At 47.4% G+C, this 26980-nt stretch overlaps 1 protein-coding gene across 2 annotated transcripts; it reads right to left on the reverse strand.

Annotated features, from left to right (window-relative positions):
* Positions 1-12: 12 nt before the first annotated feature.
* On the reverse strand, positions 13-26724 carry fam20cb (FAM20C golgi associated secretory pathway kinase b). Of its 2 annotated transcripts, XM_062474923.1 has the most exons (10): positions 24924-26724; positions 24546-24721; positions 23515-23593; positions 5898-5990; positions 3728-3843; positions 3239-3419; positions 2797-2906; positions 2634-2715; positions 2325-2384; positions 13-2073 (listed from the first exon to the last, which is right to left on the reverse strand). In XM_062474923.1, the coding sequence occupies exons 1-10, from the start codon at positions 25457-25459 to the stop codon at positions 1803-1805; spliced, it is 1704 nt and encodes a 567-aa protein (XP_062330907.1). In that variant the 5' UTR covers positions 25460-26724; the 3' UTR covers positions 13-1802. The 2 variants fall into 2 exon arrangements, 1 of the variants encoding a protein (XP_062330907.1); XR_009931884.1 differs by lacking the exon at positions 13-2073 and having other exon boundaries at positions 2327-2384; positions 2560-2715.
* Positions 26725-26980: the final 256 nt, after the last annotated feature.

Consider the following 26980-nt stretch of genomic DNA (forward strand, 5'->3'; position numbering starts at 1 on the left):
TGAACAGTGAACTTTTCTGCACATTTTTCTTTATTGCACTTTAAACATGATGCAAATAAACTCCACAGACACAATGAACTGCGTATAAAAGATGTTTTTACTGCAGATTGCAGTCTTTTATGCAGCCGGTCTCCATACCAACGTATTGACACAGAACTAAGGGAACTTAAATCGAAAACACCGTGGGATGTGTACACAGACCTCACTCCACCGCCCCGCACTCCAATTCAGAGTATTTCTCTTCCGATTTGGGAATACCATTTTCGTTAATGACTCCCTCAGTCATAAACTCCAAACATTCAAGTATGTCTATCATTGCACAGGCACTAGATGTTCCTACGATCTACATTAACCTCCAGCCACATCTGAAAGGCTGACTTCAGGGTAATGTATTTCATGTGTTTGAAGGTAGAGAAATATACATCAAGCATTATCAACAACAACACCTGGACAACAGACATAACACCGTAAGAAATAACAATACAAAAAAAACTCCTGCTGTCAATTTGGTACTGCAAAGTACCATCAATGTAACCTTATCAAATAAATTGAAATATCAAACAATTAGAAGACCAGAAATAAAAGAAAAAAACAAAACATTTTGTAAACATAGGATTACAAAGTTGACTCACATTTTCCTTTCAATTAAATCTACTTAAGGATGGATATGTGTTGTTGACAAGGCAAGATAGTAAGCTATTCTATTTTTGATAAATGTCCTGGACACGCGGTGACGACTCAGGCTGACCCAGCCGTGTTCCAAAGAGCTCCAAATAGTTCAGAAACTGGAATGTCATCAACAATGTAGGCTGTCCTATGAAGCCTCCCGAGTACACTGGAGAAACTGGGGTTATGGAGAGCAAGGCCAAGTTCTTCTGAAAGGCCCTCGACTTTCCCTACAGTACATGTGCTGGTGCTGCCCTCTATGGTCCACATACAGAACCACGTCCACACCTGTCAGGTTTTTTGGAATTGTGTTGGTCAATGTTGTCGCGATGACCGCCTTTAGGAGCATCGGTGGACGTGTCATTTACCTCAAATAATAAATATGACATTCAATAAATATCTTGGGATATCCAATCTCTGATGGGATCGAAGTAGCCAGTGTCAGGAGTAAACCGGCACTCCAGTCACGTCTCCATCTTGGTTAACAAAACCGTCCAACAACAATAACAACAGCAACGACAACAGAAAAAGCAACAGAAGCAGTAGAACATCGGATGCAAGAAAAATTATTTTCCGTGATGTTGAATGAACCAGTCCAACTCTGTATCCCAGGAGACTATCGTAGTGGGGCTTGTGGGGTGAAACAATCAAGTCTCAGAATTCACTGAATTCAAAAAACACTTCTCCTGGACTGGATGCGTGGCTCTCGCAACACTTTCCCAGTCTTGGACTTTTGAGTGGACTGGGCGGGTGGCTTCAAGTGGGTGGGGTGTAGGATAGACTACTGTCCACTAGGGGGTAGTACAGGTTATTTAAGGGGAATATGGTGACTTTGGTCTAGTCTGGTCCTGACCAGTTCTGTCCGGTGTAGCTAGGGCTGAGGCACACCAGTCTCGACACAACTCAGATAATTCCAGACAGTTCAGTGAAGTCTACGCAAGTCCTGTGCAGTCCAGACCAGGCTAGGCAAGGCGTGAGTACCAGCCTGATCCAGTCCAGACCAGGCTAATCTGGCCCAGGGTTGGTTGGTCCACAAAAGCAATCTCCTGTCCAGCCCCTTCTAAATTCATCTGACCTAGTCTGGACTAGATCAGTTCAAACAACCCCAGTCATCTCCAGTCCTCTCCCCCAGGCAGCTACCTCCCCCTGGGCATGGTGTGGCCCTCCTCCCTGCCCCCAGCCCTCTCTCCCAGGTCGTCCTCCACCACGCTGGCGTAGCCCTCCTTGGAGATGCAGCTCTGCAGGATGTCCAGGACCCTCCCCAGGCGGCGGTCCAGGGCCAGCAGGTGGGGCTGGATGAGGATGGGCTCCAGGCGGTCCCGGAGGAGCGACTCGGACATCAGGGAGCTGAGACGGTACTCCTCCTTCACCAGCAGCTGCACGCGCCGGAGGGTGGACTTGCGTACCCTGAAGGAGGAGAGGAAAGGGGAGGGGAGGAAGGGAGGGAGGGGTTGAAGTCCAATTGAAGTCGAGAAAGGGAGAAGACGGAAGGAAGGCAGGCGGGGGGGGGGGGGGGGGGGGGAGCACAAGGAGTCAAGACAGACATTGGAGCGGTACGATGCACACTGACACTTCCATAGCGTACACATTTACCAAACAAACATCTGGTCCACTAACGCTCATAGATGGTGGTCTGTGAGGCCTAGAGAGGAACCTACCTGCAGCACTGACTCAGAGGCACCAGGATGGAGACTTCGTCATGGGAGTGCTTCCCAAACCTGGAGAGAGGAGAAGACACACATCAAACACCACTCTGTAACACCCTCTTCCTTCTAAACCAGGGTAAACTGGCCAGAATTATGTTTCCCATGTGTGTCTCTTCCCTAGTGTTAAAAAAGGATCTACGTGAATGATCTGTGAAAAGCGGTGTTGATCATAATCGTTCTGTAGTACTTTGACACAGTGGTTTTAAGAGTCCTAGAGATGGGACTGTTCTATTCCATCTTCAGGTTGTGTAATGGAGTCACCCTCTGCCGTTGTCCAGGTGGATAATAAAGGTCTCATTTCCAAATTTGTCAAACGTCTCGTAATGATGGCGGTCCATATTCCCTGTGGGGAGAGACAGACTTCAGTCAACAGAGTTGCGCACGCGTGTGTGTGTGTGTGCGCGCACATGGGCGTGTGTCTCACCCATTAGGAAGTCAAATATGGTCATGTCCATAATGTCCAATAGACGCGTTCCTCTGTTGTATGGAGGGGTCTGCTTCACCTCCTCACAGTAGTCTGGGTCTACCTCCCACCTACACACACACACAGTTTAACAATTTAATTCTAGTACTTAGTCTAGACAGGCTGAAGGTGCTTTTTCACAGACATGTCATGTGCTCTGGTATTTTCCCATTTGCAGTGTAAATGCAAAAGCCAGGACATTTCCCATATTGACTATAGTGCATCATATGCGCCATCACACTTCTACTTAGTTTTATTAGTCTGTCATCATGAATGGACATGACACTAGTCTGTCATCATGAATGGACATGACACTAGTCTACAGCGTTTTGAGTCACCCACTTTTCCAGGGGCTCATTATAGTGAGCAATGTCCGTGTGGGGCGTGTTAGTTCATGTCTTACTCGGCCTTCTTGCGTTTGTGGTAGGAGCGTCTCCAGGGGTTCCTCCAGGTCTTGCGCTTGGCGAGCGCCAGGTCAGGCAGGAAGGCGGCCAGCGAGCCCTCGATCTGGTCTGGCTTACCGCACAGAGCATGCTCAGTGGAGCAGTAGTAGGAACACTCGCCATAGAAGCAAATGTTGTTGGCTGAGAGGGACAGAGAACATGATGATTAAGGGAAAGATTGATGGTTCGTAATATCAACATCCACATGATTTAGACCAGTGGTTCTCAATCCTGGTCCTCGGGACCCCCTGCCCTGCATGTTTTCGATATTTCCCTGCTCCAACACACCTGATTCAAATAAACATGCAGGGCAGGGGGTCCCGAGGACCAGGATTGAGAACCACTGATTTAGACAATGAAACTGCATGGTATGATGTTTATGTAAGTGTGTACTGTATGTATGTGTATATGTGCTGTGTGTGCAAGTGTGTGTGTGTGTGTGTCTGTACCAGGGGAAATGAAGAAGGTCCTCCACAGCTTCTTGTCCCTGGTCACGTCTCTGATCTCCTTGGTCATGTTGACCAGCCGGCCGGCCACAGGTGGAACACGCCGGAAGTCCAGGATCCTAACAGAGCGAGAAAAATAGACATGTATACATAGCTTTATTCATAAAATAAATCTAAATGTTTGCTCCTTTACCCTTCAATCAGATAAGTTGGGACACCACAGAGGCCTGTAATAGCTAGTGGCCACCAGCAGAGAGAGCTGTGGCCCAGTAAATATCCAGCCTTCTCCTTAACCATACAGATCTGCACAACCCCAACTAATTACAAACTAATTCAGCTTCGACGACTGAACCGGTTTGATGCATGTCCTCTGTTGATATTCAATGTACAGCATTCCATTAAAAAAGCCTTGTTTACACTGATTGGAAACTAAACATGAATAGTGTGTGTGTGTGTGTGCGTGCAAGCTCCCAAAGTGCGGTCATCGTAGGTGATCGTCCTCTCCTAACTCAGAGCTGATGTCATATCCTGGTGTGCGTGCAGTACCCTCATTATATGCATGCATGATCCCTCTGTCACAGCCCAGCACACGCCACTGCACGGACGCTTTAAACATTTAGCACCTGAACACATCAAAATGGCCTCACACAGGGGGAGGGGGGGGAGCAGAGAGACTAGGACAAGGGGAAGAGAAGGAGGTGAGAGAGGGGGACAGAAAATGATTTGAGCAAGAGAGATCGAGACAGAAAGAGAAGCAAAGGGAGAGAGAGAGCGATCGAGAGAGAGATCGAGAAAGTAAGTAAGTGGGAAAGGCAGAAGAGGAAGGACAGGAGGATGAAGAGGAAGGAAAGGAGGATTTTGAGAAGGAGAGAGAGACCTTGCTGTGTTGCCCTCTCCTCTCATTGTCATACAGCAAGGCATTGTGGGGCGTGCATGCGCCACACTGAAGGGAAAAGTGCTGGCTTCAGTTTCTCCCCTCGCCACTCACTAGTCCTACCCCCCCTCCTCCTGCCTTTCCCCTCTGTTCTACGCAACACCAAAGCAGGCAGAGATCACATTTAGGAGAGTTCTACCGCTCTTTTAATCCCGTCCCATAATTAATGATGCTCAGTAAAGACGTCTGACTGGCTGTAGCACACACACACACTGCAGACGTGTCACAGGAATATTTGTTGTGTGTTTGTAGGGTCATGTGACTGTGTGCGCCTTTACTTGCGTGAGTCAGTATGTTGGCATGTGTGAGTGTGCACAGTATCTGTGTGTGTGTGTGTGTGTGTGTGTGTTTGTGTGGCCCCAAGGGAAGCCATGCAGTCTCAGCGTTCGTAGCTCAGCATCCAGGCTCTAATTTGGAACAGACAGAATGAGAGAAAACTCAAAGTGGTGTTTTTGGCACAGGCCCTGTGGGGGTATATATAGCCAGGGAGCAGCGCTTTTCATGCTTTTGGTTTCCTCCTCTGCCCTAACCCACACACGCCTCCCTGTGTGAGTGTGTGAACACACACACACACACGCGCGCGCGTGCAGCCAGACCAGATGCGTAACAGACTCGTTAGGACAGTCTGCTGCTGATGCCCAATGCTGTCATTGTCCCTAGCTTAGCTCTACACTCAGTCTATTTGCTGTGTGTGTGTGCACGTTTGTACAGTATGCATGTGTGTGTGAGAGAGACAAAGATAAAGAGAGAGAGAGAGAAAGACAGAAAGAGAGCTAGAGAGACAGAGATTTGAAGCGAAGCATCATTCCTGTCCAATCATTCATCATCAGTATGTTTTTTTTCGGTGAATGCAAGCCAATCACTCTCCCATCAACACCCATCCCTTTTTAGTCAGGGAGCAGTAGTCTGCCGTCCCAGGAGCTCTCTCTGGAGTCATTCACGTATCACCAGGGGGGTTGTCAAACAACACCTGCCTTGTAAAGGCCGTGGAGTCGCTGTGCTCAGGCTGCAGTCATTGTTGCAAGCTGATGTGTGTTTTGGATGTGTGTGTGTGTGTGCACGTAGTGAAGTCAGCGGCCCTGGTAGCCAAGCTGCCTCAAACCACAGTTATTGTTACCTCCGATTCTTTCAGCAGCCTTTATCTAGCCTCCTGCTGGTTTCTATTTAATATGGCCGACAACACTAAAAGGTTCCCTTCTGACAAAGCACATGTACACAAAGCTGCCTGGGTGCGTTTACCTGTCCAGATGAAAGGCAGCGATTTCTGCATTGTGTCTCTCAAAGTCGGAGAAGTAGAAGAAGTCTGGCGGGGTCTCCTGCTCCCGAGTCTGCCTGCAGGCAAACGGGGTCAGAGTTCATAGGTCAACATCTATTAGAACGTTCCGGAGAGTCAGACTCTGGATAATCCTTGGCCTTAGGCTCAGGGTCCTGCTCGTCTTACCTATGGGTGGGAAAGAAACGACACATCGCTAAAAAGTAATGATAAATAATGAACCTTAGTTCTTTGAAAACCTGTGGTAGTCTGCAGAGGAAAAGGGCATGTTATTGTTTTTGTTGTTTGGGAGGGAGGGTGTGAAGGTTAAATAAGCAAGTGTCCACTCCTGTACCTCTGACTCTATTTCTGGACTTCTATGATCCTCCCTAAAAACGCTTCCCACACACACATCTAGGCTGTAAAGCTCTTACTGTGGGGAAAAGCTGCTCGACCGAGCTTAGAGACGGGGGGGGGGGGGGGGAAGGAGGATGATGGAAAGGAGGATGATGGAGACAGATTCTTATCATGACAAGGTAATGCAGACCTTTCTGTCCTTTCCTCTCTCCTTACCCCCATCTCCCTCCCCATCTCCCTCCCCCCTCTCTCTCAGCAGCTGGAAAGCTGACACATGCACCGATCATTAAACAACCCAGCATGAAGCCCAGGAACACCCCACTCCACATTCCTCCCTTCCCTCCTCTCCATCTCTACCTCTCGCTCCCCTCCGCTCTCAAAAGTGCATCTCAGCACTATCCCCTATTCTGTCTCGCTACTCATCTCTCCCTTTGTCTCCCTCTCGGCTCTCCCTAAAACTCTTGTTTCTCTCCTCATCCATCTCTCCCTCTGTGCTCCAAAGCCCTGAGCTCCTCTCCTCCAGGGAGGGTTGGTGGTCCTCCTGGTGTCTACAGAGGGACCTCTCAGACAGCCTGCACTCTATATCATATCTGATGATAGCATATCATCAGCCAGTAAAATACTCACTCCAAATCCCTAGAGCACAGGTAACTGTCTCAAATAATCCTTGACTATGCGATTCCATGCTTTGTTATGCTAGTCCATGTTATGCTAAGCTATTCCATGCCTTACAACACTAGAAACCAAAACTACGGTATACCGCACAGTAGGGGAAAAAAACCCAAGAATGATTCAGTTTTAGGCAAACATTTCAGTTCCATGATTTAGGGGCCATCTATCATCCAAAATATCTTCCAGCATACCTCACACATTCCTAATACACAAACACAGCTCACACATTCCTAATACACAAACACAGCTCACACATTCCTATCACATTGCCCTCCCTGTGAGGCCAGACGTTACCAAGAACCTGATATGTGCTACAGAAGACTAGAATGCACACCGGGTTATACAGACTTCAAGGAGTCCTTTTCGTGAGTCTCCTCCAGTGGTGTGTGAGTGTGTGTGTGTCAGGTCACCCTGTGCATCTCCCTAGGCCTGTGATGATACTGACATGCTTTTGTCAATGAGTGGTCCATAGGCATGAAGGCAGGGTAATTACTGTGATATACATCTAACTGAAACGCCAATAAAGCTATCTGGAGCATGGCATTACACCCGGCCAGAGAGGGAGGGAATGAAGGAGAGAGGGAAGCACGTTGGGATGAATAGAGAGTTAGAGAGAAAGAGCAAAGCAAAAGGAGGCATCCGTCAGAGGAGGAGGGATATTACCACTCTGAACCTCTGCAGCAATCTCTTCTTCTCTAAGCTGCAGCTATAGACAGACAGGCTGCAGGTACCCAACCTTGTGCTGCCCTTTGTCTCTCTCTCCCCCAATCCCCCCGTCCATCTCCCCCTCTCCGTCCAGGTAACCCCCCCTGAGGGTTTCTGTGTCCTCAATGTGACCAAGGACAAAGATTTGGCGAGACCTGAACGAAACAGATCGTAGTTCATCATAGTTAAAGTTCTGAGAGCAAAAGATGATTTTCATGATATCGATCATCTATGTGGTCGTCATTTAGGTTTGTCGCTGTAAATGACTCGACATCTCATAAGTACAAAGCACAAATACTAGTATGTATCCTGCTCCCATTGAAAGAGACACATCCTTGTCAGCATTATATTTTGTGAAATGCACACATTCTAGAACTCTTCTTAGCTGTCATCGATACACAACAGCTTCCTCTGACACGACATTCCTCTGACACGGCAGTCCTCTGTTGATGACATCATACAATACAGGTTGCCTCCAGCCCAGTACATGCTCAGTGTCCACCTGAGGCTGGAGGGTAAACACATAGTTAACAGACAGCTTCCTGGCATGGCCTACAGGCTTTGAGGGCCCCGATCCCAGCTAGCCAATGGGAAGGCAGCCTTATAGCAGTGGCATGGGGGTGTTAGAATAGGAGTGCTAGAGGGATAGATACAGCAACAACAGTACAGTGACCCTGCCTGCATCACACAGAGAAGAGACAGCAGGGAAGGATAGAGTAAGGGAGTGAGGGATGGAGAGAGGGGGAGATGAGGAACAGCCAAGGCAAACTGTCAGTAGAAAACGTGCAGTACATAACCATCTACCAGCCCTTGGGCCAGGCTACCAGCCATCATCCTGGGAATCGGCATGAAGCACACAGCCTGTGGTGGAAAGGATCTAAAGGAGCAGAAGGACAGGGTCGTGGCTGACTGTTCCTGCCCCGAGGGAGCCCCGTCCTCACACCTGTCACACGTCATCCGTCTGGCGGACACGGAGGAGGACGAGGAGCTGGCCACTTTGGCACTGTCCGTGTCTGTGTGTCCGTCCGTGTGTCCGTCCGTCCGTGTCTGTCTGTCTGTCTGTCCTGTAGGAGGAGCTGTGGAGCCGTGTGATCTCCAAGCAGCGGCAGAGATGAAGAGGGGGGGAGGGGAAGGAGGCTGGGGGTGAGGGGATAAGAAGCAGAGGCGGGAGAGGAGGGGAGAAGAAAGGAGGAGGAGGAGTGCAGCCTTGAGGCGGCTCGCTCCCGTTTATGTGAGGGAATGTGTGGCTGGGCTCACGGGCAGTAAACATTCCGCAGAGGGACACACACTTCCTTCAGAAGACAGGGCCAGGTGTGTGTGTGTTTTTGAGTCAGAGTGATCAGCTTCAACCGGTTGACCTCAAAGCTCAAAAGAGAGAAGAAGATACCCAGACAGTGTATACATAAGGCACGAGTGAGAGAGCGAGACTGGTTAGGCATCTGTTTTGCTGGACCCAGCAATGGCCCTGACCCCGTGACACTGACACTGAAGATGACACGGGATAAGAGAGAATAGTCAGAGGGTAGATGTCCCTCTCTCTCCCTCTATTTACATGTGTTTCCCTTCCCCTCTCTCCCTGCATCCGTCTCTCTTGCTCTCGTCCTCCCTCTCTCTTGCTCCTCTGTTTGTCGCCCCTCTCTCACCCAACTCTCTCTCTCTCTCTCTCTCTCTCCATTCTTTTTGCCTTCAACCAAAATCTTTAGGTGCAAATCCCCTGGAAGACACCCATGCCGTTTCCACAACTAAGCCATGCCATTGTTAATTTTGAGCTCATTAGATTAACAATAAACATAATTTTGTTGGCCCCTACAGGCCCTGTCTAATGGCTTGAAACATTTCCCCCTTTGAATAAACTGCTAACTCTGAAGAATAAACTCTCATTCTGCTGCCACATCAAAGAGGCCGTGTTTGAACTATAAATACCCCCAAATGAAAATCACAGAGCAAAACAGAAACATTAGAGGTTCAGTGTGGCAAGACACTACGAAATATGTTCCCTCTCTCTCTGACTGGGCGAGAGGCATTGAGGAACTGTGTGTTGCTGTTCAGAAAGAGAGAGAGGGAGGCTTTCAAGATGACAGAGTGAGACAGGGGACTGACAGAATCAGCACCTGCAACACGGATCACTAGACACACGCATTACACACAACCGCACAGAATGCACAAACACTCCCTGCTGATAAGATGACAGGCATACAGTAATATCCTAGCCTTCTCGAACGCTCCACAATGCCCTCCCCCCTGGCATATCTGCTCTTGTTACAGCATCCTAAGTATAGCAGACAGATAAACAGGCCATAAAGATGGATCCATCATCTGAACATAATCCTGGCCTGATATACTGCCTGATTTACCTCTGGCTCTGACATGCTGCCTCGCTTCCAGCCTCGCTTCCAGCCTCGCTTCCAGCCGCGCTTCCAGCCGCGCTTCCAGCCTCGCGTCACACAGTGTCTACGATCGCATCTTCCGTCCCCTCCTCTCCCCTCAGGTACAAGACCTGATCACTCCATCGCTCTCTCCCTTCAACACATGGCCTCTGCATACCACCTCTCCTGTCTCTCTCTGCGTCTCCCTTTCTCTCCATCCATTTCTTTCTCTTCACTCTAGACAAAGTCTGAACTGTGGCACTAATACTCTGGTTGTATCCCTTGAAGTCTCTTGATTCTGGGTACATTTCCCGCCTCGCCACAGGACAACGATACACAGCCCTGCGTCTGGCGACAGGCAGAAGGTTGGGAAGAAATTATTACTAATCATTTCCCATTTCACTTACTACTCTCAGCTTCAAAGCCACCAGGAACATTCTGAAGGGCTTTCAGTTAATGAAAATTATGTCTCTGATTAAAAATTGAGCCTGAGAATGCAATTAAGTATTTCAATAGGCTAATGCCATCCCTGAACTGACAGAGTCAGACTGTGGAGTGTCTCAGGTTCCTTATCACACATAAAAGCAGTTTTCCCCACCATTATCCAGGAATCCTCCCTGGGTTGCCAGTTAATGTGAGTGTAAGGATTTAAATTGATTTCTATAGTAGGAAAAAACAAAAAAACAAAAACAGAATTTTCTTGAGCCCAGCTATACTGGATCAATCTGTGGATGAGTGGAGCAGCAGATTGGCAATGTTTTAATCTCCATCTCTAAAGACAAGGCAGGCTTGTGTGTGTTCTGTGTATGGGGGGGGGTTCCTGTAGCAATATGTGTGTCATAAACACTAATCCTCTGCATTCCTTTTTGACACACATACACCCCTACAGCCTTCCTAATGTGAATCAGAGCTGAATCTTCTCGAATGTTATTCAATGTAAAGATTGACTGTATGATGCATAATATCCATCTAATTACATTGTAAAACGACAATGATAATAAGTAGCACATTTCTACATAACTGAAAGGGATGTGTTATGGTGTCCTCTCCTTCACACTCATGCTATAAGCAATGTTGACAGTGTCTTTTCAGCAAACACACACACACACTGCTGCTTGCCAACAGGATCTCTCTGAAGGAACATACTTGTATCATTGTCATTGTATTTTGATTGTCTGACTGTAGAAAGACTACCCTGACTTATAGGTCGCATGTCTCCTGTGTGTGTGTGTGTGTGTGAGATGGCTGACTGTCGAGTTAGTCTAGTGACATCGTTACAATCAGCTCCCTATAATTGGAATTGACCCTTCATCAATCAGTATGTGTGTGGGTGTGTGTGCGCGTGTGTGGGTGTGACCTGCACGAGGAGTTTAGTCATCTGAACCATCGTGCATTTGTCAAACTAATGAGAATGGATTGACCTTCACAACCCCAGGGTTAGGCTGTTCCACCTGCCATCCCCAGGGTATTTCGACTTTACCGTCTCCACTGCACCTCGTTACCTGACTGGCCAGGGTTCTATTGTCCATTTTCCACAGCCTGGAAGATCTACACAGTCTTTGTTTCTGAAATAAGTGTTCTAAAGAGCTCATTCAGTGTGTGGTTGATGGAAGATTGATTCTAGATCACTGGACCACTTGTCATTCTAGAACACTTAATTGCATTCTATATTATAGAACACTGATTATTCAGCTTCATGATGTCATTTTTTTTTATGGATCTTAAATGCATCCTCTCTCTCTCTCTCTCTCTCTCTGTTAAATGGATCATTTAAAAAAAAAAACACACAGCTAGCATGTCATGGCAGTGCATACAATAAAAGAAATTATTTAGAACCAGATTTAACGCCTCCCTCTCTCCCCCTTTCAGGGTTCACAGCCATCCTTGTAATCACATCAGAACCGTGGCTCTCTCCTCCTCTCCAAACCTTTATCTCATCCCTTTCCCCCCCTCTACAGCCCTGCCCCCTCCCTGCCTGAGAAGCCTGTGAAATTGTCTGCCTGCCTGAGTGTAAAATATGTTGAGAAAAGATGGATGTAAATCTCCCTTTTAGACGGTATAGATTTATAGGCATCTACATTCTGAACAGTCGACTCAAATACCGAGAACAATGCTTGCTTCTTATTTGCGTGATATTTGGAGTGATCTTTTTGTTGTTGTTAATGTGTTAGTTAATGGGATGAAACTGTAATGAACTGGAATTAACTAAAGCCATTAACTTCAATGCTTTTAAGTTACTGAACAATGGAAAGGACTCAGGTCTGCACCTTGTTACAAACGTGTTGTGCCCTGATGCAGAGGAACCTCAGGGCAGGCTGGGACTAGCTGAGAACAAACATACCTGCAGTCAACACACCTAAACAAAACCTAACCAATTACCTGTCTCTTTTGCTCAATCTTTCACCCTCACCTCCCCCCCCCCCTCTCTCTCTCTCTCTCTCTCTTTTCCCATCTCCCTTCTCTCTGTACAGCAATTACGGTTAATTATCCTGTCTGTACCCTCCTTCGCACCCCAACCACATAGCACAACTTCCCCTCCCTCCTTCTTCTCCCCTTTCCCTCCAGAGTAGCCGGTGTCTCCACAGCCCTCGCCCGGCCGCACCACAGCACACGGAGAGACTGAGGAACGCAGCATGAGGCAGAGCAGGACTGGCATGTTCGCCTTGTTAACACTCACACAGGGGACGGCGGTGGTAGAGGAGCTAACTGAAGCTCTGAACTGTCCCTCATGGTGTCTATGGTAACAGTGGAGAAGGAGGGAGGGAAGGGGGGGAGAGGGGCGGGGAGGGAGAGAGCAAAAAACAAGGAGCAGGTGAAGAAATAATGGGTAGTACGCGGTACAGAGAGGAGTAGATATAGAGAATTGATGAACAGAACATGGACGTCTTATTTATACCTCTCGCCCTCAACAAGCCGACCAATTATCTTTAATGACGCTTGGGGTATAGATGGCTTTTCATAACCATAGTAATGGATTAGCAAGGGTGCTAACCTCTCTCCTTCCCCTCCATCTACACACAAGGCAGTTGTTCGTGATTCCTTATACTGGGAGCGGTCACACTGTCCAGATCAGACCTTTGATTGGTCCAGACTCACATATGGAGACCAGGGGCGAGATTAATGTACCTCTCTCTCTCTTAAATATTCTCTCTCTCTCTCTCTCTCTCTAACACACACACACACACGTCCCCAGGGACAAGAAGAGCACTGCTGTGCTACTGTGAGTGTGTGTGTGTGTGTGTGCATGCGTGAGAAAGTGTGTGATAAACAGAGCATGAAAACTGTTAAAAACACAAGGTCTTTTATAAGCACACCAAGCCTCCCTCAAAAACAGCAGAGCCCTTGCACATGGAGCTCCGGTCTAGACTGAGCAGAACTGTGTCCAAACATCTTAAAACCTGATCGTTTTACACACCCTAAATACCCCTCTGGCGCTCCACAGGCCGTCTACAGAGGAAAACATCCTGGAATAGAACGCTGCTGGTTGAACGAGAGCTTTGGAACGTTGAGGAGAATGGAACACAGATCAGATCGTTCAAGTCATGGATGCTGGTCAGTTGTGGTCTGACATGGGCTGACAAGGCTGTTAGACAATAGATGCAAACCAACACACACACACACACGTAGGGTTCTCCAGGGGCTCATAGGGCCATCTGTGAACATGGAGAAGTGATTGAGCTGAAAGACTGAAGGAAGAGAGGGAGTGAACTGCTGGCAGAGCTCCTAGGATGCTGAGCACAGTGAAACACACACACACACACACACACAGACTGAAGCAGACAGACACTCACATCGAGGAGCAGATGCGCGCACACACACACACACACACACATACAAACACACACACACTGTTGGCTTCCGCTGGAAACTGCAGTCTGAGGAGAGTGTCTCCAGCCTTGCCCCCAGGGAGCAGGTCAGACCAGACACAGGAAACAGCTGGACATTACTGACACTACCTTCTCCAGACCCTTAACCATTACACACACACACACCACTCCTTACTCTAGACCCTTAACTACTACTACACATGTACCACTCCCTACTGTAGACCCTTAACCGTTAGAGACACACGCACACCTCTGCAGAGTCTAGACCCTTAAGTACTACACACCAGTACATGTTCTAGAAGCTCACATGCACACTTACACACACCTGGGCTCTGTACGTGTAGCAGGCATAGGTGGAGGTACACTAGCTGCTTGGCCCTTGGCACCAGGCCAGCAGTAAGTGGCCCAGTGGACCAGCCTTCCCATGGTGGATAAAGCTCAAAAGCTACCTGTCCTGCACCCACCACACACAGAGGTTACACTCACACACAGCCACCCAACTTTCCTATTCCATTTCACTCCACCTTTCTTCTTTAGCTATACATGTAAGGTTAGATGCTGTTTTCAGGCAGCTCCTATGGACATCCCATCCAGCTTATGTAACCCCATGCTCCCGAGGCCCTTCAGACAGCTAGCGAGCACACAACAGCTTCCAGTCAGGGCTACCCCCACCAAACAGAGAGATCTCTGTCTGAACTTATAGAACGGAGAGGGAAGGAGCAGGGGGGGGGGGGGGAAAGAGAGGTTCGTGGAGAGGAGAGTAAAAAGGAGAGAATAGGGGAGAGGAGAGATTGAGAGGAGAGGGGGGGGAAAGGAGACAGGAGAGCAGGAAGGGGTGAAGGAAGAAGGAGAGGACAGGAGTGAAGGGAGAGGAGAGGGGCGTCTTCAGATCTGGTTTCGCATTTACCCCCGAGTCAGTTCTACCTAACATGACCCTGTTCACTCAGCACACACACACTCAAGCCCATTTAGGGACATAGCTAGTGAGTGAGTGAGTGTGTGTGCATGCGTACGTTTTAGGGAGTTGAAAGTAACCGGACCACAGACCCTCTCATTCCTCTTATTGTCTTCTTTCATGTTGGATACATTAGTACCTTCTCTTTTACAAATACACACTTGAGCGCGCGCACACACACACACACACATACATTAGGGCCATGAAAATTATCAAAGCAGGCATTAACTCAGGGCCATTCCTCTGGCCATGTGTAGGTGCGCTTTTGTGTATGTGAGTGTGGCATTGTACTGTAGTCCCACAGAATCAATCTTCAGGTCAAATCTGACCTAACTCCAAACATCTCCAAAAACACCATAGACCAATGCTCAGATCAGCGTAGTTCGTGTCATAGTAGATCTAGTCTACAACAATGGACAGTGGGAGTTCTATGCCCTTGTCACACAGGCCTGGGTTAGGGACACACAGAAGAGCACTTTTAACCGGGCCCCCTTCATAAAGTCATTCTCTAAAGCAACAATGGAGTTCTGAGTGGTGCTGAATGAGTCCACGGAGATAGAACGTCTCATACGTCTGTTCATAATACCCTCCATTAAACCCCATTCAAGTGGCCCCTGTTAAAGCTCCCTCTCTCATTGTCTCCCCCCTTCCTAGCTCCCACTCCCATTTCAGTCTCTCGTCCCCCCCCCACCCCCCTCATTTCTATCTTTATCATTCTTTCTTGTCTGGAGTGAAATTTATTGCTTAGACAATTAGTGTTCTGATGGTACAGCAGGGGTGTGGGGTAGAGGGAGCGATGGGGGAGGCAGGGGGCAGAGAGACGGGAACCAACTAGTCCAACGAGGTTGTTTACCCTCTTCTTCTCACGCTTAATTGCAAAAGCAGAGCAACTTCATTCATGCTCCGGCTGTGTGGGACGTGGAGGCGTCCCAGCCTAGAGGCCCGGAGCACCAGACGAGACAAGGCTGGCCGGCCGGCTGGCGAGCTGCTTGTCCGGAAACAGACATATCTCTACAGATCTTCTCCAAGAGAGAAGAAGAGGGGCAAAGGTAGAAAAGTCAAAAGAGCCAATGAAGGGGACGGCCACACATGGTTCTCTCCTGAATGGAGGGAACGGCAAGCGTGTGAGTCGGAGCCAGAGCCAGGGCCTGTGGCGGAGGGGAGGGACAGAGCATGCTAAATTGGTGGGTGGGGATTAACTTGGTGGTTGATAAGCAGAGAGAAAACCCATGTCTTGCTCTAAAAATACCCAGCGGAGAGCAACCCGGGGCCCCGCCCCTGAAACCAGGACGCCAGAACCCACCCAGCGGCCAGCCGCCTCCCTCACTGCTGAGCTGGAAGAGGAGGAGGAGGGAAGGAAGAGAAGGAAAAGGGAGATGTGAAGGAGGGAAAGGGAGAGAAGGGAAAGAGCAAGAGAAATCTGAAATGAAAATGCAAAACATAGGAGGGGGAAAAGGGAGAGAGCTCCATGGGGAAAGCAAGAGATTTGTATCGGTAGACAGGACTACATCTCCCATGAGTCTCTCTGATCCACCTGTGGTACTTATATAATACTGATGACATGTAGGTCCAAGGGGACAAGGTGACCGACCCATTCTCACCTCAGAAATACCAGCTCTCTATTTATAATCTTGTCACATTAGTTGTCTAGGCAAACTCCAGTTCCATGTTTTTACCATTGAAATGTGATCACTAGAACAACAAAATGGGCTAGCTAGGGAAACTGATAACCATATGATGCACCACAAACAGGGTCACTGCACTGCTGTGGTCCAAATCAGCTACACTACAGTACCATCCCAACTGCGCTGTTCCACTAGAGAGGAGATGCACGCCTGGAAACTACAATCCCCAAACTGACCTTGTTAAACATTTATAGGCTTGTCAGAGAGTGCTTTGTTGAAGGGAAAACAAGAGAGAGATGAGAGAGTGAGAGAGAGAGAGAGAGAGAGAGAACAGATGGGAGAACTAAGAGAGAGAACAAAGGAGAGAGAGAAGAGAGAGAATGGAAGAAAGACACCCTGGACCCTGGTGAATGCATGAAGTGTTCATATTTTCCTTTGCTGTGAATAAATTGCTTTCCTTAGAGTCACCAAGTAAGAAGACAAAGACAGAATAGGAGGAAGTAGAGCATTGCTACCCAGAATAAGAAATAAAAAGCCTCAGGAAGAGAAAAGAGCAATTGTACCAGATATATGGTGGGTGTGTGTGTGTGTGCGTGGAAGCTAATGAATGCAAATCTTTCTATGGAATATGACTAAGTATTATTTAGTAGTGATTATTACGTTTACTGGAGAGCCAAATATTAAAAGCAGAGAAGTTAGAATCCTGAAACCTGCCAAGTGGTGAGCACATAATGACAAAAGCACAGTAGAGCAACATAACAGGTATGACAGAAATCTGATATACCTTACACACTGCATCTCACACACACAGTTTATATTATATATACACACACACACACATATTTATATCCATCTATCTATATATAGACACACATACATGCATCCTGTTGCCTAGCCCCTCCCTCATTGGCCAGTCAACCATGGCTTGGACAAGAGCTGAAATCCAAAGCTCATATTTGACTAAGCCATGGACAAACGCAGAACTTGATTCTTGCACACATTCCTGTACACACATGCACACACGGGACACACACACACACCCAACCAACCCTACGCACACAGCAAAGGCTTGCACTACATTACACAAGTGTTGCATAAAATGTGGAAGACATATTTAGCTAACCTTCCCTCCACCGCACACACAAAGCTGATGTAAAGTATTGTACTGTATGTAACTGTAATTTTCTTCCACATGACAACACTTCCTAATCCTTGTTGGATTGAGGCTTGTTGCAATATGCCGTTTCTTTTATCCTTTCACTCCGCTTCACAAATCCCACATTAATAATCAGTACCAGGATAATAGAAGAGAAAAAAGCATAGGTTCTGACTCACACACACACACGCCACACACGCACGCTGTGCTTGTCAGCACAAATCTGCTTATTCAAGTCACAAGAGACCAGTTCCCCAGTTCTTGTATTCCACCACTTTATTCAGATGTAATTTCTCACTCCAGCCATGTTTGCCTGCCTCCTTCAATGGCAGCTACTGCTTCAACAGCCTCGAGTGGAACCAATTCATAATAAATAAGCTGTTATGGTTACGCCGTGTCCTCCCTCGTTTCTACAACCCCCCCTCTATCTGCTTTACAGCCTTTCATATTTCACTGGTGCTTAGGAGAGGCTAGAAAAACAGGGTCAGTCCTCTTCTGTGAACGGGGCCTGGGTGACACAGTGTTCCATCATGGTTCTCCTGTGGTGGCTGGGCTTCTTAACCTTTAGACTGAGCTACAGACTGCTACGGGGCACATGCTAAGCTAACCCACGGCCCCAAATAAACCAACTAACTTTCCAGCGCGGGTCTTCAGCTGACAGAGCATGTGTGAATCATCTTGTGAATCATCTGCAGAGTTGGGGGAAGATCCACAGAAGCCGGCAGATCTGTAAGCAGCTCCATCAACTGACTTGACTTTCCAACACTTCCATTTCTCTCCATCCATCTATATATCTGCCTCTCTCTGAGGAGGAGAAGGAGGAGGTGGTTGTTTAGGCAATCTGGTGAGCAACCCACACTCCTAGCCGGTTAAGGTTGTGGAAAAGAGACAGAGAGAGATGCAGACAAGGGTAAATCTCACTACTTATCTCCAGCTTGGAGTCGTGCAGAACAGATGCTGCCTGAGCTTTCAGAGCCCTGACAGCAGGTCAAAACTGCAGCCAGAGCCAGCCTAACATCAGACCACATGCCGCTCTCTGCAGACCACGCGTCACAACACGCGCTCCCCTCCCCACCACTCTCTACTTCCCTCAGCTCTGCAGAGATGGCGGCCGATTACATGTGCCCGCCTGTGCCAGCGAGGGGAAGCGAAAACGGAACGGTGAGGTGGACGGCTGTCAACCACGGCACCCAAACCGAACGGGGGGGGGGGGGGGGGGGTTCGGGCAGTGGAGTAGAGGCCAAGGTGATGTTTTACCTTCTGTCTTGTTATGAGGTAATGAGTGGCCCTGGGGTGCTTCCCTCAGCGCTAATCACAGGCCGTGAAGCTGACAGACTGGGAGAGTGATGGGGGGGGGGGGGGGGGCTCTGTTGGCGGTTCTCATGGTTATAAAGATAGGACAACAGTCCAGCCTGATACACAGTTAGGTCCATAAATATTTGGACATTGACACAATTTTCATCATTTTGGCTCTGTATACCACCACAATGGATTTGAAATGAAACAATCAAGATGTGCTTTAAGTGCAGACTTTCAGCTTTAATTTCAGGGTATTTACATCCAAATCAGGTGAACGGTGTAGGAATTACAACACATTTTATATGTGGCCCCCCCCCTTTTTAAGGGACCAAAAATAATTGGACAAACTAGCATAATCATAAATCTAATTGTCACTTTTAATACTTGGTTGCAAATCCTTTGCAGTCAATGACAGCCTGAAGTCTGGAACCCATAGACATCACCAGACGCTGGGTTTTGTCCCTGGTGATGCTCTGCCAGGCCTCTACTGCAACTGTCTTCAGTTCCTGCTTGTTCTTGGGGCATTTTCCCTTCAGTTTTGTCTTTAGCAAGTGAAATGCATGCTCAATTGGATTTAGGTCAGGTGATTGACTTGGCCATTGCAGAACATTCCACTTCTTTGCCTTAAAAAACTCTTTGGTTGCTTTCGCAGTATGCTTCGGGTCATTGTCCATCTGCACTGTGAAGCGCCGTCCTATGAGTTCTGAAGCATTTGGCTGAATCTGAGCAGATAATATTGCCTGAAACACTTCAGAATTCATCCTACTGCTTTTGTCAGCAGTCACATCATCAATAAATACAAGGGAACCAGTTCCATTGGCAGCCATACATGCCCACGCCATAACACTACCTCCACCATGCTTCACTGATGAGGTGGTATGCTTTGGATCATGAGCAGTTCCTTCCCTTCTCCATACTCTTCTCTTCCCATCATTCTGGTACAAGTTGATCTTGGTCTCATCTGTCCATAGGATGTTGTTCCAGAACTGTACAGGCTCTTTTAGATGTTTTTTGGCAAACTCTAATCTGGTCTTCCTGTTTTTGAGACTCACCAATGGTTTACATCTTGTGGTGAACCCTCTGTATTTACTCTGGTGAAGTCTTCTCTTAATTGTTGACTTTGACACAGATACGCCTACCTCCTGGAGAGTGTTCTTGATCTGGCCAACTGTTGTGAAGGGGTTTTTCTTCACCAGGGAAAGAATTCTTCTGTCATCCACCACAGTTGTTTTCCGTGGTCTTCCGGGTCTTTTGGTGTTGCTGAGCTCACCACTGCGTTCTTTCTTTTTAAGAATGTACCAAACAGTTGATTTGGCCACACCTAATGTTTTTGCTATCTCTCTGATTTCTCTTGTTTTGATTTTTCAGCCTAACGATGGCTTGCTTCACTGATGGTGACAGCTCTTTGGACTTCATATTGAGAGTTGACAGCAACAGATTCCAAACACAAATACCATACTTGAAATGAACTCTAGACCTTTTATCTGCTCCTTGTCAATGAAATAACGAACTCCCTTAAAGAGGGAATAACATACTCCTGGCCATGGAACAGCTAAGCAGCCAATTGTCCAATTACTTTTGGTCCCTTAAAAAGGGGGGGGCCACATATCAAATGTGTTGTAATTCCTACACCGTTCACCTGATTTGGATGTAAATACCCTGAAATTAAAGCTGAAAGTCTGCACTTAAAGCACATCTTGATTGTTTCATTTCAAATCCATTGTGGTGGTATACAGAGCCAAAATGATGAAAATTGTGTCAATGTCCAAATATTTATGGACTTAACTGTATACAGAAACACACATACACTATCTGTAACACTGTCTGCAACACACACACATACAGTAAACCCGGGGAGAGAGGTGGGTAAAAATAACTGTAAACATAACCGACAGAATGTGGCCCCTTGTACCTTCAGAACAGTTAGAGCGGGTTCATATACATCTCTTCTTCACCTCTACAACATGATAAACAAACCGGTTCAGCTGGTAAAAAATTTGGAAAATTCTGAAAAGTCTGACAGAAACCTGTTGATACCACTAAGACCCTCCCCTCAGGGAGCAGCGACAGGCCAGATAAATCGATGTCTGATGTCCAGAGAAGATGAGCACCACAGCCTGGCAGATATAATCTCTAGCGAGAGCAATGTCTGAGTGCAAGGTCTGCTTGGGTGTGTGTGTGTGCGCGCGCATGTGTGTGTGTTGTTAAAAAGTTAACAGACAGTGGATCAGAGGCTCAGCATTTGTATAGATTAGAGTTCGGATTGCGCCAAAGAATAAGCCTACAAGAATGTTGTGGAGGATACACACACACACACACACACACAAACAAACGCAGACGCACAGCAAAGGAATCCAGCGCTGGCTTTGATATGCAGAATGTGTTCCAGCCTGCCAATCTTCCACAGCTACAGCTGTGCGTTATCAGACTGATAACAGTAACCTAGCTGGTAACAGTGAGATAGCATCAAAACGCACAGCTGCGGGAAGCCTGGGTTACACACAAACAGGTACTGCAGATTGTGTGGCGTCTAAAACAGTATGGGAACAAAAGAGAATTAAGGAGACGTGTAGAAAGCATTAGAAGAGGAGAAATGGAGAGAAGAGAATTCAAAGGAGAGCTTTCGACAGTGGTGTTAAATATGTGCACTGTGCACCAAGGTGTGCCTGAAAGAATCGTGTCGTTTTAAACATTTTTACTTCCCTGTACACTAACAGTGCCTGGGGTCTAGTTATTATGACATGAGGGAGCTTGTCTCAGCGTCAATTACACCACATGCAGCTCACAGCCGGAAGAACTGAGATACGGCATCCAGTTACCATTCTGATTATTGATGAATTATTCACCTTCGCTTCTCACTGCTCCCCTCTCCAACTTCCCTCTCCTGTTGTCTCCTCATCCCTCCTCTCCTTCACACGTACTGCTGTACTTCAGCTGGATCAATAGGAAGTGAAGTGTCCTTAGCTGATGCAGTCAATGCTCAGAACCAACATTATCAACCTTGGTTTTGTTCTTCTTTTGCTCTCCAAGACACAGGGGGGGGGGGGGGTTCTCTGAATGACAGCTTCTGAAACCCATGTGACAGAGTAAGAGGAGGACAACTGAGCCATGTCCAATAGGAAAGAGAGAAACAGAAAGGTGGCGTTTGTGGGTTGTCCCTCTCTCTCGGCTCTGACAAACAGAGGAACAGTTCTGTCCCCGTCTCCCTCCCTGTGTCCTTGTTCTATTGTTCTCCGAGGAAGACAGGCAGACGTGAGCCTGTGTGAGAGGGCTCTGTTCAGACTCGTCCCTCCCATCTTCTCTCCCCTCATCCATCTCCACAGATTGCCCTGAGCACCGATGCCATTTGATAAAACATCAAAATTCATGTGCCGCCAATTCTAACGTAATGGTTCACATAAACAATTTTTAAAAAAAGGCAGTTCTCTGGGCATGTCATTTGCCATACATTGACAGGAGCAGCTATTGACAGGAGCAGCTAAAGACACATCCCTCCACTTCAGCAATCAATCACCCTGCCAGGCTGAGTGTGGGGGGATGGGCACAGATATGTCACTCACACACCAAAACGTGATTCATGTGGGACTTTCTGAGAGCGCCGATGATTGACAACCTTACAATTAACTGGGAGCACGGCGGTGGAAGGCATCATTATATCCATCACCTCCTCCTCCTCCTCCTCCCCCCTCCACTCATCATCAAATGATGCGTCTGGGCTCAGGGGCTAATTTGACTGTGGGTATGACTATCACGTCTCTCTCAAACCACACACACGCACGTACACACCAGCGTCAAGATAATGATCATTTCAGAGACCGTGGTGTTTATGCATTGCTAGGTCTGGAGCTGCGCACACACACACACACGGGTTGGGCAACAGGCAACAACAGTGTGTGGGCTGACAATCATTTGTACAGTAAACAGGCCGAGACAGGACCACACTGACTGAGTCATCTTTGAGCCTCCTAGAGATTAGACCACACCTGCTCTCCCCTGCATCAATCCATGTGTGCCACAACCCCCAGACAACCACAAGCAATAAAAGCCTACTGTATATCACTTCATCTTTTCAATCTGTCATGCTGTCCGACAGGGAGAGGAGATGAGCTCTCCCAAGAAGGTTTTAAAGCCTTTCTCTTTGATGTGCTATGTGGAAACACATTCCAAAGCGGAATACACATTGGCAGATTATGAATAAATGTGTGCGAGTGGACACACAAACAGGTTGGTATTGTGATTACAGGGTTAGGTTTGGTGCTAACAGCCAACAGTAATCGTTAAATTGTATTATCCATCACTACATGAGTCCATAGTCTGCTGTAGGTTAGTTTTTCGGTCTGATATCTGTTCACCATTCCCAGTTCAGACCCCGCCTCCATCCCTGACAGAGCCACACCCACCCCCAGCTGAACCCATCAACCTGCAATCACCATCACCATGGAAATGAGAATGACATTCAAATCCACCAATCAAAAAGAGATTAGGAGCGTGAAACCAGGTCTCTCATGATGTAAATGATATTTTAATCTCAATTTGGAGAGCTGAACATGGATCTCTTTCTGTTTGTCTTCTAACTAGTGGCAGACTGCAAAGGTAGAGTGGTGGGGTTGTAAAAGTTTGACTTAACAGAGAAAGTTCTTACTTCATGGGTTTGAACAGAGCCTGGCCGTAGTTTTGGAAGGTCATGATGAGCTTCAGCTGGGTGCCTCCAGACTTCATAGCTGTCCAAACAGAAAATAACAAAAGAAATACTGTCAACAAATCAGCTTAGTCACCAACTCTCTACGGGCAATTGTCAGAATTCTCGTCCCTCGAACTCAGGCTTGGTGCTAGCAAGTGTGTGTGCGTGTGTGTGTGTCATACTGTTTGTTTGATCAGTATGGAGGTTGAGGGGGTGAAGGACAGCAAGTGCAATCACAATGCTGTGTTCTCTAGTGCACTCTTTTCTTCCTCTAGCTCTGCTCCCTCTCGCCATTCTTTTATCCCCCTTTCCCTCCACTCACACTATTAATCGGTCTTGTGTCTATTGTCCCCCAAGCCTTTCTTCCCTCATATTTTCTCTCACACTTTCCCTCTGTATTTCTCCCTCTCGTTGACCATTTCAGGGTTAGCATTACTTATGGTGAGTCTCAAGGAGGCTCCCCTACTAACACAGATTTGCTGGTTAGAACTGTTATTCATGCAGGCCTTCTGAGAAGACCATACAAAACACTACTGAAAAAACGGCAATAATAAACCCAGCAGCTGGCAGTCTTTCACATCTAAATAATTTTACTTGGTGCCCAGAATAAGGGATCACTCAATACATACATTTAAGTAAATGGAGTCAACTCAAGTGTGTGTGCTGTGGGCTTGTGGACAGCCTCCTAAATTAAAAAAAGGCATGCAAGATGTACTTTTCTAGTCCCAGGCTCTCCCCCTCGCTCTGTGTAATTACACAGGCAATGTGTTGGTGAACACTCCACCAGATTGCATCCACACATATTAAACACTCACACGCGAGCAGACACACACACACCATCCTTCACGACAACAAAGATGTCGAAATGTCTGAAGCACGTTTCGCAGTCAACTAGCCTCCTCTCTGCCTCCTGCCCTCCATGTCTCACCCCTGCTCTTCCTCCTAGCCTCCCTTCCACCAGCTTGTCTCCCTCCCCGTCTCCCTTCTCTTACAAACACTAGTGATTCTCTGGGAGACCAGGTCCTTGAGAAGTGCGTCGATGGCAGGGTTATGCCTGGAGTACAGCTCGTATCTATTAATGCCTATGTGAAAACGGAGCCAGTTGGGGTAGGAGTCAGCCACTGGCTCTCCAGGTGGAGGGTACTCTTCCACAGTCCCTTCTCCGTGCCTGGAGAGAGGAAAAGGAGTAGAGGTGAGAGGGGGGTTAAATTTGATATTGTGAATGTACAACCAAGTTTGATATGCAAACACACAATGGTAAGGTTTTCAGTTTGTATGCATTTCACCGTAAGTTGCTTATTTGAACAGTAAGATAAAACTTGGGACATATACACATTTCTTTCGTGATAATGGGGGAAAAATTGATTCACCATTCCTGATTCTCAACGGCTTTTGGGTCGAATCGGATGTCCGTGTTGACGTTGAACAATGTGTCTTCGTCTGTGACCGTGGGTAAAGCTCGCATGTACAGAGGATGGTCGAACAGAGCCAGCAGGCGCGACCCTCTGACAGGCACGTGCTTGGTAACCACCGAGTCCTGTATAAACCGTCTCTCCTTGTCTCCTTTCTGCGCGTAATGTTCAAGTCGTTTCAAAGCCTCCGTTTTGTCCCCGGCCGTAGTAATCTTTTCCAGCGAGTGAGACGAGATATTAGAGTTTGGTTCGTTGCTGAAGTCCTGCAGGATTCTCAGAGTGTGCTTGTTAGGCCAGCCTGACTCCGCTCCCGAAATGACGCGGTGCTTTGCCCAGTTCTCGGGCTCTTCGCTCGGCGTGTGCGAGCAGGAGCAGCCGGTGTTGCTGCGCCGCTCCAGCCTAGGTAACAAGTCTATCATAATGTGCATCGAGCAGGCGATCAGAAACACCATGAGGATCAAGACCCGAAATTTACGGAATAGTATCATCTTCATAGTTCCTTGTTTGAGCAACTGTGAGTATTTACTGCAAATGATCAACACACATATAACCAGGCTGACTACATCGCTGATAATGTTTATCACACTGGAAGCCAATTTAATGAAATATACATTGAACACATAGTAACCATCTTCACTTGCCGTCTTGAATAGTGGTTTCAGTGTTCAGCCTTTATATTCCTTAATATGTAGAATCTCTGGTTTTCTTCCAGATTCAGAATAACAATTCTCCGCATCCGCCCAGGTAAAACAGGTCGACTAGGTTCAGACAAAACTGCCGACTTGCGCAAGCGGCATTCTCAACTCACACGCTTTCTCTCTCTCTCTCTCTCTCTCTCTCTCTCTCTCTACACGCCAACCTTAATATACACTCAATCCAAGATATTTCTGACTGCTATGGGAACCAAAGCAGCACTAAAACGCGAGACAACCGATCGACAAGAAGTGTCCATGCGATTTGCTACTGTCGCGCATCGGTCCGAGCGTCCAACCTCGAGCCCAAGGTGTGAGAAGCTGCAGCTGATCAACTGGCCACTGGTAACGTGTCAAAAGAAATGCACCTTGACCGCTGCTCATCGCAGACAGTAGGAAAGCCCCTTTGTTGAGTAGCGCAGAATTTATTGAGAAGTAGCCTACATGTCTAATCCAACAATCCAGGGTGCGAATAAACCTAATATAAAAATACAAAGCCTACAAATCAAATAAATCGTGACAGGTGCCAAGGCTCGGAGTGCACCTCAGAGCAAGATAAAGCAAACTGAGGCATGTGTGAATTTGGCTGGGTGTGTTAAATATTATGATGAAGCAGTAGATCCGCCTCGCACTGCGTCACTGGAATCAGATTGGCTGAGCGTCTTTCCCAGTCAGACACACAGAGAGAAGACAGCGACCATCTGAAGCGCGATGGTCGGATGACTGTAGCGACCAATTCCTCGGGGAGCGCTCTCTGCTCCTGCACGTCCACCTTGTGCAACAAGGGGGCGTAACACTCCGCTGGCCTTTTGTTGTTGTCTGTGGAACAATAAAGTCTACACATAGCCTATTCACGAGTTCAGAGAAAATACCAGAAAATTATTTAGTAGTTTCACTTGAAGAAATAACAATGACAAAATGAATTAGAAGACAGACTGCAGAAGACTCATTGGGGTGGCTCAGCCAGGCTTCCCAGAACTGGGCAGATCCCGGAGGTGCCTCAATGGCAGGAAGAGCCGCTGGCAAACGAAGACAATTAAGCGGGAACCGTTGGGGTGCAAAAGTAGAAACACAGAAGTGACAGGTCGAGCATGGTTGTATTTATTGTCCCTTATTGACTAGGCTCAGGTGTAGGCTATACTGTGATTAGCAGATAGGCGTGTTATTGATGTGATTAGCTGCTGATGAGCATCAGGTGTGTGGTCATGCGTTGCAGATGGAAGTTGTGTCATGGTCTACTACCAAATCTGTAGACTGAACCAACGCTATTCCATTTAATTCAACCAGGCACATGACCTTTGACTCCATGCTCTTGAGTGGCTC

This window comes from Osmerus eperlanus, chromosome 12 (assembly GCF_963692335.1).
Source record: "Osmerus eperlanus chromosome 12, fOsmEpe2.1, whole genome shotgun sequence".
NCBI lineage: Eukaryota > Metazoa > Chordata > Actinopteri > Osmeriformes > Osmeridae > Osmerus > Osmerus eperlanus.